This window comes from Caretta caretta, chromosome 2 (genome assembly GCF_965140235.1).
Source record: "Caretta caretta isolate rCarCar2 chromosome 2, rCarCar1.hap1, whole genome shotgun sequence".
NCBI lineage: Eukaryota > Metazoa > Chordata > Testudines > Cheloniidae > Caretta > Caretta caretta.
Genome location: NC_134207.1, coordinates 141889754 through 141903056, shown reverse-complemented (window position 1 = coordinate 141903056; position 13303 = coordinate 141889754). Strand labels below are relative to the sequence as shown.

Below are 13303 nucleotides of genomic sequence, written 5' to 3'. Positions count from 1 at the left end.
CGGAATCTCCCGCCCATCACGTTACGTTGCAATTGGGCGTGGCGGGCAGCAGCCGCGGCTCGTGCTCGGTCGGTTGGTGTCCGAGCGGCTCTCTGCGTGCGGCCCCAGTGGCGGCAGGACCATGTCTGCGATGGGGACTCTCGCGTTCGATGAGTACGGGCGGCCCTTCCTGATCCTCAAGGACCAGGATCGCAAGAGCCGCCTCATGGGGCTGGAGGCACTCAAGGTAACTGCGCATGCGCCACCGGGGAACCGCCCGTTCCCAGCCCCGGCTCCATGTGCTTCCCCTCCCCCACCTCGGGATCAGAGCGCGCCCCCCCCCCGATTTCTCCCCCCCCCCGGTTGGTCACTAATCCCCCTTCCCCCTGTAGGGTCTGGAGCCGCCGGACCTTTGTGTGTCTCTCCCGCCCTCCCCGCTGGGCCGGGCCGGGCCGGGCCAGGCCAGGCGGGTGCGGGGGGAGCCGTGACCCGGCTCGGGCGCGGAGCTCTTAGGCCTGCCCCATCGGGGGCTCCCGGCCGCGGCCCGAGCGAAGCCTTTGCGGAAGCGCCCCAGGCTGCCGGAGCTGGCTCCTGGTGCGGATGGACCGGGGCGGCGGCTTCCGCCGAGTGCCTTGTTAAACGCCATGACCGGGCCCTGTTGTCACGGAGTCACTAAACTAACATCAGTCTGCGTCTTCCCTTAAATCTCTCACGCGCTGAACCCCCCCCTCCATCCCCCCGTGCAAACGTGCTTTAGTCTCTCCTGTCTTAACCCCTCGCCCCGGTTATTGTCCCGTCTCCCTTCCACCTAATAACCGCATTGAGCACGTTGTTTACAGCCCGCTTCCTCCAGTTCAAGTTTCTCTGTCTTGCACTCAACTGAACCCACTCAGAGTCTCTAATGATCTCAAAGCTCACAGCCAGGATGTTATCCTCATTCTCTTTGACCTGTCAGCTGCTTTTGATACAGTTAACCACCCTCCTTCTCTTGAAATGTTTCCTCCTTTGGCTTCCTGGACTCTGTTTTCTCTTGGTTTTTCTCTGATCTCTAACTACTCCTTCAGCATGTCCTTTGGAGAATGCTCTTCAACCCGCCTCCCACTTTCAACTTTTGGGGGGAGGGGACCACAGGGCACTGTACCTTTCTCCTTTCGCTTTACAACTTACCTCTGGTTAATCCATTTCATCCACAAATACAAATTAAATGACCACATGTATGTTGACAACTCACACATTTACCTGCCTGCAGCAAACCTGTCTCCTTCTGCCCAAGCTAAAATCTTGGCCCCTCTCTTTGACATCTCATGCATATCTAGCTGTCAGCTCCAGGTGAATATGGCTATAACATAACTCCTAATCTGCTCTCCCTGCTCCTTCCTTTTTCAGTCACTGTAGACAACACCACCATCCTGCCTGTCACTTATGCCGTTAAACTGGGCTTTGTCTTTGACCTCTGTATTCATATCCAGGCAGTGTGTGAATCTTGCCAATTCTTTCTGGCTAACATGGCTAAGATATGGCCTATCTACTCCATCCACACAACTAAAATTCTTGTCCAGGCTCTTGTCATCTTGCATCTAGATTACTGCAACGTTCTTTTCTCTGATTTGACAGATGCAGTTATGTCCTGTTCACATCCATTCAGAATGCTGTTGCAAAAATCATTTTCCTAACCTGTTGCTTTCACCATGTCAGTCCTCTCTTTGTGTTCCTCCACTGGCTCCCCCTTCTCAATCCCTTCAAACATAAGCTACTTGTCTTAATTTTCAAGGTGTTTCATGGTCACGCTACCTATTATCTGTCATTGATTATTGAGCAGTCCATATTCTCCTACAATCAGCCCATGATTTCAGCCTCCATTGCCCACTTGTTGCATTTTTCAAACAAACACCTTTGTGCTTTCTCTCATGCTGCCTCTCACCTTTGGGAAGCACTCCTCATAAACGTTCTCAAAGCTACCTCATTATCCTTCTGATCCTACTTCCTAAGGGCTTGTCTACATAGATGTGGATTATGGGGGTGTGAATGGCCGTGCACTATAGTGTTGCACTTAACTACGTAGTGTAAACTAAAAAGTACCCAGTTCATATCAACATAGTCCTGGAAACATGAATTAGGTACCTTTTAGCTCACGCCAGCAGGGTTTACATGGTGCAGTTACAGTACAACACTTCGGGGCATGCGACTCAGATGCCCGATAGCCCAAACTTCAGGACTATAAAGACCTAAAATTTTGTTTTACCATGTTGCCTATGAAATACTGGACAGCTGGTGTGCGAGATCATGTATCGTCTCATTGTTTACATGAACTCCCTTGTCTATATCCATCTGTTGGCTCTTGTCTCGTTCTTAGGGTACATCTACACTAAAAATGCTACAGCGGCACAGCTGCCATGCTACAGCGGCGCCTCTGTAGCACTTCATCCCATATACAGTGTACAGTGACGAGAAGGGTTGTCCCATCGCTGTAATTAATCTACATCCTTGAGAAGTGGTAGGTAAATGGAGGAATTCTTCCATCGACCTAGTATTGTCTACACTGAGGGTTAGGTCAGCATAATTATGTCTCTCGGGTAAAGTTTTCAGTGTAGACCAGTCCTTAGATTATAAATGATTGGATAGGGACCGTATTTTTTTGTTTCTACAGTATATAGCACAATGAGGTACTGGTCCATTATTAGGGCTCCTACGTGCTTTGGTAACACAAATAATAAATGTGTTGCATTTCAATAATTCACCTGTTGCATCACTGAAAGAGAAGGAAAGTATAATTTTAAAAACCCAGGATTTTTGGTGTTTTGCAACAGCAGAGATGGGATGCTCTTGTTTTATCCTAGTGGATAATGTGAGCAGTTTGGATATACTAGTAATGCAATGGTATGTTGAAAGGCCAAGGGATTTTTAAAGAATGACTGAATGTCAATAATCCTTTATCTGGCGAAAGTCCTTCGCAGATCATCCCTTTTGTATGAGAGAGTTAGAGTTCACAGGCAAAGATCCAGCCCACTAGTCAAATGCCTTTAATGCATGCACGTGCTAGTGGGTGTGCAGAAGGTAAAGTTGGGGTCTGTCATTATATATCATAGAATCATAGAATATCAGGGTTGGAAGGGACCTCAGGAGGTCATCTAGTCCAACCCCCTGCTCAAAAGCAGAACCCATCCCCAATTAAATCATCCCAGCCAGGGCTTTGTCAAGCCTGACCTTAAAAACTTCTAAGGAAGAAGATTCTACCACCTCCCTAGGCAACGCATTCCAGTGTTTCACCACCCTCATAGTGAAAAAGTTTTTCCTAATATCCAACCTAAACCTCCCCCACTGCAACTTGAGACCATTACTCCTTGTTCTGTCATCAGCTACCACTGAGAACAGTCTAGATCCATCCTCTTTGGAGCCCCCTTTCAAGTAGCTGAAAGCAGCTATCAAATCCCCCCTCATTCTTCTCTTCTGCAGACTAAACAATCCTAGTTCCCTCAGCCTCTCCTCATAAGTCATGTGTTCCAGACCCCTAATCATTTTTGTTGCCATTCTCTGGACTCTTTCCAGTTTATCCACATCCTTGTAGTGTGGGGCCCAAAACTGGACACAGTACTCCAGATGAGGCCTCACCAATGTCGAATAGAGGGGGACGATCACATCCCTCGATCTCAACACACACAATTTGCCTGATCTAGGTATAATTTTAGTATACATTTTTATTTAGTTTAACTTCTGCTTGAAATGGAGCAAAATCATTTGTAGCAGTTGTTTTGTATCTCAGCCCCACTTAATGCTGTTTTTTGTTGGGTTTTTTTGGTGTTTGGGGGGGAGAAGTTACTTTGCCTTTTTCATTACCCGTGCAAGTTTTTTTCATATTTGCACTGATGGAAAACATTGGAGATGGGAATTGCTACTGGCTAACTGATGGCTCTGAAAACACTAACACCTAATCTTCTCTGACACACAACTGTATCTGCAAACAACTAAAATCAAAGGACTTTCTTTTTCACTATTTATTTGCTTAGTGTTACTAATAAAGCATTGTATTTTTAAGGATGTGTCATAATGACTGAATTTATGTTTGCATTTTTGTTTCATAGTCTCATATAATGGCAGCAAAGGCTGTGGCAAATACACTGAGAACATCACTGGGGCCCAATGGTAAGTTTGAGAATGTAAGTTTAAACACTTTTTTTTTTGTAAGGTTTCTTTGATTATTTATAACTTGTATACTTTTTGAACACTTGTTTTAGGTCTTGATAAAATGATGGTGGACAAGGATGGTGAGGTGACTGTCACGAATGATGGGGCCACCATTCTAAGTATGATGGATGTGGATCATCAAATAGCTAAACTTATGGTAGAGTTGTCTAAATCGCAGGATGATGAGATTGGGGATGGAACTACAGGGGTTGTTGGTAAGAGACATTTCAAATCTGTCACCTCTGAAATTAGGTTATTTAAAAAATATTTAAAGAGTTGGCCCTACATAAACAATTAGCATCTCAAACAAACCTAGTAGAGTAGCTAGCATTTTAATCCTCTTGCAGCTCCCATATTGCGGGCTCTGTATCAGAAGTCTGGGGAAAGGGGGTGGTTTGTTTTTGTTTTTAAAGGGGTAGGCTAAATTTGCAGGCAGTATTGACACTCTATCCCTTGTATTAAATGCATCCATGTATTTATTTTTTCACATCTCTTAATTTTCTTCCAATTCCATCTTCACTCCTTAAGAAAAAGCAATAATTGGGTAGTTTCCTCACTATAATTGGTCAACCGCTGTTGATGAATTTTAGAAATTAGTGTAAACTTGCAGGGGCAAGTCTGTTAAACACGCTTTCCGTGTTCTAAGAACGTGTTGCAAGATCAAATAACTTAATAAATCGATGGAGGAAAGTAAATCCTTGTTTTTATTTTGTTTTGTAGTTCTGGCTGGTGCATTATTAGAACAGGCTGAGCAGTTGTTAGATCGCGGTATTCACCCTATGCGAATAGCAGATGGTTATGAGCAGGCTGCACGCGTTGCCATTGAGAATCTAGACAAAATCAGCGACAGCTTTCCAGTTGATCCACAGAACAGCGAACCTCTTATCCAGACTGCAAAGACAACTCTAGGTTCTAAAGTGTAAGTTTATACTTGAAAAACCTAACTAATGTAGTTTCATACTTGAAAGCATTTTGGGGAAAAAATCCTTTACAGTTGTTTGACTTTTTTAGCTGGAATATAACATTTGTTGCATTCGTCAATGAAATTTTTCCTTAAAGTTAAAGTCACTTTTTATTTTTATTGCCAGTTAATTTCTCTTCTGTAACTCCCTGATGCAGCAAGTTTAGGAGAAGACATTAGTAAACCATTCTCTTTACAGATTTGATGACATGTGACAAGCAGCTGCAATAGAAATTCCTCTATGCTATCTGTCTAATTCCTTTCTTTTCCACTTCCACGCTTCCTAACCGCCCTTTATATATTTGTGTGGTTGTTTCCCCCCACTTTTAAAAGATGATAGTTTGCTTAAAGAAAAGATGACAGTAGATGGATTTCACATGTGACAAATAGCTAATATCATTATAGCCTTATCTGCTACCTTTACTTCTATTAATTTGCTCTGTCACTGCTCTTATTTTTTTGGCTGTAGTAAAATGGTATTTAGGTAGTTAATTTGATACTCATCATGAGTTAATTAATTAAATGTGGCTCTTTAATTTGCTGGGATAATGATTTGATGGCATAATATAGTTTTCCCCTTTTGTCAGTAGACCAGCCCAAAGTGGTGCAGGCATTTTAGGTGACAGCCTCTCAACCTTTTCAGGTGTGCCGCCCCTTTTTTTGAAGTCAAAGTTTTTCCACTACCTCCTTACATTTAATTTATATCAGTGATGACGATAATAAGCTTATATAACTTGTGTGTGTATTGAGAGGCTGACAAAGAGTATTTAACCTTGAAAGGTAATGGGGACGGGGAGGGGAGAGCGAGATGTCCTTTGCTTTAGACTTAATAAATGTTCATGACCCCTCCATTGCCGTTCATGACCCACTAGTTAAGAAACACAGTATAGGGTAACCCAGCATGATGCATCAACAAGTATTCAACAGATCAATTGACCAGTGACGGTTTTTCTCAGTTCCCTTTAAGATAGTAGGTGTGAGTTATCTTTTTGTGCTGGGCTGCCAGACACTTTAAAACAAAAGTAATCCACTTGTTCCTTCCTGTCGCTATTGGAACAAAGGAAAAGCTACTAGTGATGCTTGACTTAACTGTAAGTCTGATTAACACTATTTTGTTTATGCTCAAATAAATTGGTTAGTCTCTAAGGTGCCACAAGTAGTACTCTTCTTTTTACTGTTTGTTTTGTTCTTAATGGAGGGCAGGTAGAACAATGGCACTATAAACAAAGTTTCAAAAAACACTTGGTTTTTTCAGTTAACTCTGTGACATTTGCTGCTTGTCTTACACTAAGGAACATTTCAGGTCTCTCAGAAAACTGTTCAATTAGTGTCGTAGTTGGAGGCAACTCTCTCCTTCCCCTGTCTTTGGGGCATATTAAAGTGGATATAGTCAAACCATTTTGCTTTAATCTTAAAGATTAATCTAGAATTTAACTTGTTCTGTGCAACCAAAAATCTACATATGGTCCAGCACCAGTTGTCTATAAGCATGCACCAGTATACCAAGTATATGTAAGCACGTTAAAAGAGGTCCTTTCCAAGATGTACCTTGCATGTTGTTTGGCATGCAGCCTATAGGTCGTTCATTGGTTATAACTCACTTGTAATCAGTTAAGTGTGAGAGCCCAAATCTGCTTCTTGGTAACATATCCAAGAAGAGGTGTCCGTCTCCACTACACAGGCAGACATATTCAGGTCTTTGTCTCCTGTTTTATAGTTTAACTTCCTTTTTCTCCTCTTCTCCCATCTTCCTACAATGAACAAACATTCAATGCTCAAATAATGTTTGTTCTCTATTAGGACAGTTGTTCTCTTGGGGGGATGCTTTAAACAATCTTAACTAACTTCATTACATTTTGCTTAAATTTAGAATTAATCGTTGCAACAGACAAATGGCAGAAATCGCTGTCAATGCTGTACTGACGGTGGCTGATATGGAACGCAAAGATGTTGATTTTGAGCTAATCAAAGTACAAGGCAAAGTGGGAGGGAGACTGGAAGATACCCAGTTGGTCAAAGGAGTGATTGTGGATAAAGATTTCAGCCATCCACAGATGCCTAAAGTGAGTTAGTCTTTTCTGGAGTGTCTGTATGTTAGGCTTTATTAAATCATCAAGGAACTTTTCTTTGCCCCTCTAACTACTGTCTCTGAACACCTCTCATGTATTCTAAAATAGAAGTTGCTCTTTCCTAGCTCGTAGAAAAAATAGCTTTATTAGTATGGGGTTGGGCGGGGGAGAGAGAGTGCAAATATTTTTGAGGTCAAAATAATTAATCTTAAACTTTATTTTAACATGTAGGAAGTTAAAGATGCTAAAATTGCAATTCTCACTTGTCCATTTGAGCCACCTAAGCCTAAAACCAAGCACAAGCTTGATGTAACATCCGTGGAAGATTACAAGGCACTGCAGAAATATGAAAAGGAGAAATTTGAAGAGATGGTAAAACAGGTTAGAGTTTATAAACGTATTTATCCCTGATGACTTTTCCCCAGTGTATATAAGAGTGAAATATTTTGCTTTTCATATATGATTTGACTAGTAGTCTCAAAAGAAGCAGACCTGTTTGCATACATATACTTTTAAAAAGTTACAACTGAATGACAAACTATTCAAAAAAAAATAGCTGTAATTAATTAACAGACTATTTTGAAATTCAGCTCCATGGTTAGTGTCTTTATGGGTCATCCTTTGTATCCACTGTATTTTCGTACTTGTGGGTTCAAATTAAATGCATTGTATTGCTTTTAACTTAGCAACATATATTGGAATTGTTTTCAGATTAAAGACACTGGTGCAAACCTAGCTATTTGCCAGTGGGGGTTTGATGATGAGGCAAATCACTTACTGCTTCAGAATGAGCTACCTGCTGTTCGTTGGGTTGGCGGACCTGAAATAGAAGTAAGTAAACTTTTCTCAGACTTCTAACACATGATCACTTCAGAAGCTCTGGCTTTCAGGAGGAGAGCAGCACAACTAATATATACGAGTCTAAATCACTGATTGTAAAATATCACTTGTGAAAAGGGCCCACTGTGAATGGGGCCATGATCCACAATTGAATCCTCTAGACACTACCCCAATACAAATAATAACTGAAGGATGGGAGTTAAAATTGAGCTTAAAAAAGTGTGATGGGTTACAGAAAGGTGACCTAAGACTCCACATTTAAAATGTCATTCCTTGCTCTGCAGAAGCAACTGGTTCCCTGAAATACTCTGAAGGAGGGGAAGTGTCCATTTCAGAGTCTAGTCCATAAGCTGGCCTTCTTCCATCCATGTCCCACAATAAAAAACCCTTGAGAAAAAATTCTTTTCAAAATGACTGGTTTGGTTTTGTTTTTTTAACTTGTAGTTGATTGCCATTGCAACTGGAGGGCGCATCGTTCCTCGTTTCTGCGAACTCACGTCTGAGAAACTAGGCTTTGCTGGCATTGTCAGGGAGATCTCATTTGGAACAACAAAGGATAAAATGCTTGTCATTGAGCAATGTCAGAATTCCAGAGCTGTGACCATCTTCATTAGAGGAGGAAATAAGATGGTGAGATGCTCAATATGTAAATGAGAGTTTGATCATGTCTCCTGCTAATTCTATCAGCTTGCAAAATCAGCAGGTGCATCCAAAAGAAGCCTCAGTGTTGTACTGTCTTATCTGAAGTGTGGCTAGAGGGAGTGAATAAATCCGTAGCCCACCTGACTGGGATAGCCAACAGTGATTGCTTGTTAAGAGTGGCAACTCGCTGTGCAAAGTACCACAAGAATCACTTTGTTTGGTGTTGAGTAAAACTGATGATTGTTTGTTATCATGCTCTACGAGTAACTTTACTCTTGTGCCTAATCCCTTTTACTTTTAATGGACTGCTCATGTGAATAAAATGATATTGAATAATTTGGAGGATCAGGTTCTTACTCATTTTCACATAGCAGTAGATATCTAATCTTCATCTGTAAGTCTTGGCCTGACCTTTAGATAAGAATGGTATCTCCTGTACAGCAAAACAAAATTTCAAAACTTTGCATTAAATCGGTTGGTGTCTAGTGTGTTGCTCTTATCCTGCTGGTACTTAAGTCCTATTTGGAGCCAAAAGCATAAGAAAAAGGGGAAAACTGAGAGGGTGCAAATAAAGAGTTAAAAATAGATTTGTAATCTTTTTTTAAAAAAAAACAACTTTTTGATGTTTGCTTAACTTTTTAAAAACAAATAAAATGCATCAAGCTATTAAGTGGACTTTCTGAAGTATGAACCATAAATATTTTAGTGTAAAAAGCCTTGTTTTTATCTTGGAAATACCCCAGGCTTGAAACGCAATTTGATCATCCAAGTGAAGGGTTGAAAAATCTTTAAAATGTGCATGTGCAATTTCTAAGTATTGAAAAGTTGATTATTTCAAAATGTAAAGTTTCATGAAAACAGTGAATTAAAAAAATCTGGGTCATTACAACAACAGATTTCTATTCAGATATTACTTGGCTGTGTGGAGTTTCTGATTTTGTATTAGGAAACCTTGATGAAGTAAGATTTTCAGGACTCTCCTAACTTTACATACTGTAACATAACTTGTTATATTCTAAAATTCAAGATAATCGAAGAAGCAAAACGATCTCTTCATGATGCCTTGTGTGTAATCCGGAACCTGGTTCGTGATAACCGCATTGTGTATGGAGGAGGTGCTGCCGAGATCTCTTGTGCTTTGGCAGTTAGTGAAACAGCAGATAAGGTAAAAAAAAAAAAAAAAAAAAACAACCTTTTTCATCATTCTCCTGCTCAAGGAAAACATCAGCCTTTAGTATCTGTAACTGCAAAACAAGTTTCAGAGTAACAGCCGTGTTAGTCTGTATTCGCAAAAAGAAAAGGAGTACTTGTGGCACCTCAGAGACTAACCAATTTATTTGAGCATGAGCTTTCGTGAGCTACAGCTCACTTCATCGGATGCATACCGTGGAAACTGCAGCAGACTTTATATACACACAGAGAATATGAAACAATACCTCCTCCCACCCCACTGTCCTGCTGGTAATAGCTTATCTAAAGTGATCATCAGGTTGGGCCATTTCCAGCACAAATCCAGGTTTTCTCACCCTCCACCCCCCCACACAAATTCACTCTCCTGCTGGTGATAGCGCATCCAAAGTGACAACTCTTTACACAATGTGCATGATAATCAAGTTGGGCCATTTCCTGCACAAATCCAGGTTCTCTCACCCCCCTCCCAAAAACCACACACACAAACTCACTCTCCTGCTGGTAATAGCTCATCCAAAGTGACCACTCTCCCTACAATCTGCATGATAGTCAAGGTGGACCATTTCCAGCACAAATCCAGGTTTTCTCACACACCCCCATACACACACAAACTCACTCTCCTGCTGGTAAGCTACCAGCAGGAGAGTGAGTTTGTGTGTGTATGGGGGTGGGGGGGTGAGAACCTGGATTTGTGCAGGAAATGGCCCAACTTGATTATCATGCACATTGTGTAAAGAGTTGTCACTTTGGATGCGCTATCACCAGCAGGAGAGTGAATTTGTGTGGGGGGGTGGAGGGTGAGAAAACCTGGATTTGTGCTGGAAATGGCCCAACCTGATGATCACTTTAGATAAGCTATTACCAGCAGGACAGTGGGGTGGGAGGAGGTATTGTTTCATATTCTCTGTGTGTATATAAAGTCTGCTGCAGTTTCCACGGTATGCATCCGATGAAGTGAGCTGTAGCTCACGAAAGCTCATGCTCAAATAAATTGGTTAGTCTCTAAGGTGCCACAAGTACTCCTTTTCTTTTTGCAAAACAAGTGTATGCTAAGGAATTTCATGCTTTCACTTATGCACAGTGTCGTATAGTTTCTGAAAAACTATACATAGTTTTTCACATAGTAACTGCTGCTGCTTCAGCATAGGAAAGCAAAGTAGAAGAAGAAAAGCTGTTGTGCTTTAGTAAACTACTTTGTGGTTACTGATTAAATGATACTGTGAAATTTTCCATTGGATTGCTAGCGGCCTTTCCAGACTGATGTACTGTTATCAGTGATGTTCCTTTTGCAATACTAAAATTGTCTTTTGAAAGATGAAATGGGGCAACTTAAACATATCAAAGTCATGTCTGAATTCAAGTACAGATCTTAGGGTTTGGCTTTAAAAGGATGTAACCTTTAGCCAGGTCACAATGTGCAGCCCCTGGAATGGAGACTATGGTTGTAGATGAGGCATTCAGTGTCACATGACTCCATCCCCTACCCCTAGACCCTCATTTCAATATGATAATTAAATTGCAGTCACTCCCACCATTTCATGCCAGGACTTTTAATGTAGCAGGGTCTATGTGATGAGTTACTGAGCTGCCAGCTGATGCATTGTAGATTCACATAGTGAAATGGCTTATCATGTAGACAAGCCATTTGTCCTTAAGATTGATGTAGGATGTATTATGCATATAAGTACTTTGGCACCACATATAAACATCCTGTTGGGTAGGGTGGACCATGTTTTTAAGGAACACTTGTATCTATTGTATATGGATAAATTCTTTCACTGTTTTAGTGTGGTAACCTGTTTTTTCCAACAGTCTAATATAAGCCTGTACTCTTCTAGTGCCCCTCTTTGGAACAGTATGCTATGAGGGCTTTTGCTGATGCCCTAGAAGTCATTCCCATTGCGCTTTCTGAAAACAGTGGAATGAATCCCATACAGACTATGACTGAAGTGCGAGCTAGGCAAGTGAAAGAAAACAATCCTGCTCTTGGGATCGATTGTTTGCGCAAAGGAACAAATGGTAAGAAATCCTTGGTACACTGTGAATATTGTGGAAGGCATTTCTCAACAAATGTAAAAAGCCATAGTAGACTTACCGTGCATGCTACAAAGACTTTGGAAAATGCAGTCACTTAGTACTTCATATTTGAAGAATTTGGAATAAAAACCCTTAATTTTATACCACATGAGCAAAACATTTTGGCATAAGTAGAATGAGTTCAGGTGAGAATTTGACTTGGAACTGTCTTTGCTTTTAGAAAAAAGAAAAGGAGTACTTGTGGCACCTTAGAGACTAACCAATTTATTTGAGCATAAGCTTTCGTGAGCTACAGCTCACTTCATCAGATGCATAGAAAGGAACATATAGTAAGAGAGACGCACGCACGCACGTTGGAAGTTACCATACAAACTGTGAGAGGCTAATTAGTTAAGATGAGCTATTATCAGCAGGAGAAAACAACTTCTGTAGTGATAATCAAGATGGCCCATTTAGACAGTTGACAGGAAGGTGTGAGGATACTTAACTTAAGGAAATAGATTCAGTATGTGTAATGATACCTCACTGTAATCTCTAAACAGCTGAAAGGGAATAATACCAAAATTCTGGGATTTGGTAGAAGGGTGTGATTGTATGGTGGTAGAATTTTAAATCTGAAATGTGATTTGCGCTCTACGGGCTCTTTTAGTGTGTCTTTAATTTTTGATTTTGGGGGGGGGATGTCTAAATATTTCCCCTCTTTTGACAGATATGAAGAAACAGCATGTCATAGAAACCTTAATTGGTAAAAAGCAACAGATTGCTCTGGCTACTCAGATGGTTAGAATGATTCTAAAGATTGATGATATTCGTAGGCCTGGAGAATCTGAAGAATGAAGGCTGAAAAACAAGGAATAAAATGTAATGGAGCCACTGCAGTAACAAAAATTAGTGAGATCTCAACAGTTCATCTTCAGCTATTTATTTCTTGACAACTTTTCTTTTTGTTTTAGATACTGTAACTGCTAGTTGTTGAAGACAATAAAATACCATTTAGCAGTTGTGGCTTCAAGAGTTATTTGAGGCATCATTGTATGTTCTTACATGTTTCCTAGCAAATACATCCTTTTATACTGATATGTGGCAAGAAAGGTAGCTCAGATGTTCCATTGTTCAAATTATTTATGGCCCTTCATCCGTTGTCCCTGCAGCAGACTCCTGCTGTTGCCTGTAGACAGAATCTCTTTCCATTGACTGTCCGATGGTCTGGATTCTCTAGCTTTTCAGTGCAGCAGACTGGAAATTCTCTGTCAATTTACATAAACTTTAAAAATGGAGTCTTGTATGGAATTAAATATGCAAACGAATAATGCAGTATTCTTTGTTCACGTGATAAATTTGATTTTACACTGTCCCATCTTCCCTAATTTTCAGTTTTGTTGCAGAATTTTTTATTACTAAT

The 13303-nt window shown here is 40.9% G+C and overlaps 1 protein-coding gene across 1 annotated transcript; it reads left to right on the top strand.

The window, feature by feature from the left end:
* The first annotated feature begins 10 nt into the window (after positions 1 to 10).
* Positions 11 to 12900, top strand: CCT5 (chaperonin containing TCP1 subunit 5). Its single transcript, XM_048839568.2, has 11 exons — positions 11 to 226; positions 4059 to 4119; positions 4212 to 4376; positions 4882 to 5080; positions 6993 to 7185; positions 7423 to 7572; positions 7903 to 8022; positions 8476 to 8661; positions 9701 to 9838; positions 11703 to 11883; positions 12611 to 12900. Exons 1-11 carry the CDS (start codon positions 122 to 124, stop codon positions 12736 to 12738), a joined length of 1626 nt encoding a protein of 541 aa, XP_048695525.1. The 5' UTR covers positions 11 to 121; the 3' UTR covers positions 12739 to 12900.
* Positions 12901 to 13303: the final 403 nt, after the last annotated feature.

Bases quoted from the DNA above. Each gene is read 5' to 3' on its own strand.
- CCT5 (XM_048839568.2), top strand. From the start codon at position 122: ATGTCTGCGATGGGGACTCTCGCGTTCGATGAGTACGGGCGGCCCTTC. The intron at 7,573-7,902 runs GTTAGAGTTTAT...AATTGTTTTCAG, and splicing joins TTGAAGAGATGGTAAAACAG to ATTAAAGACACTGGTGCAAA. The intron at 8,662-9,700 runs GTGAGATGCTCA...CTAAAATTCAAG, and splicing joins TTAGAGGAGGAAATAAGATG to ATAATCGAAGAAGCAAAACG.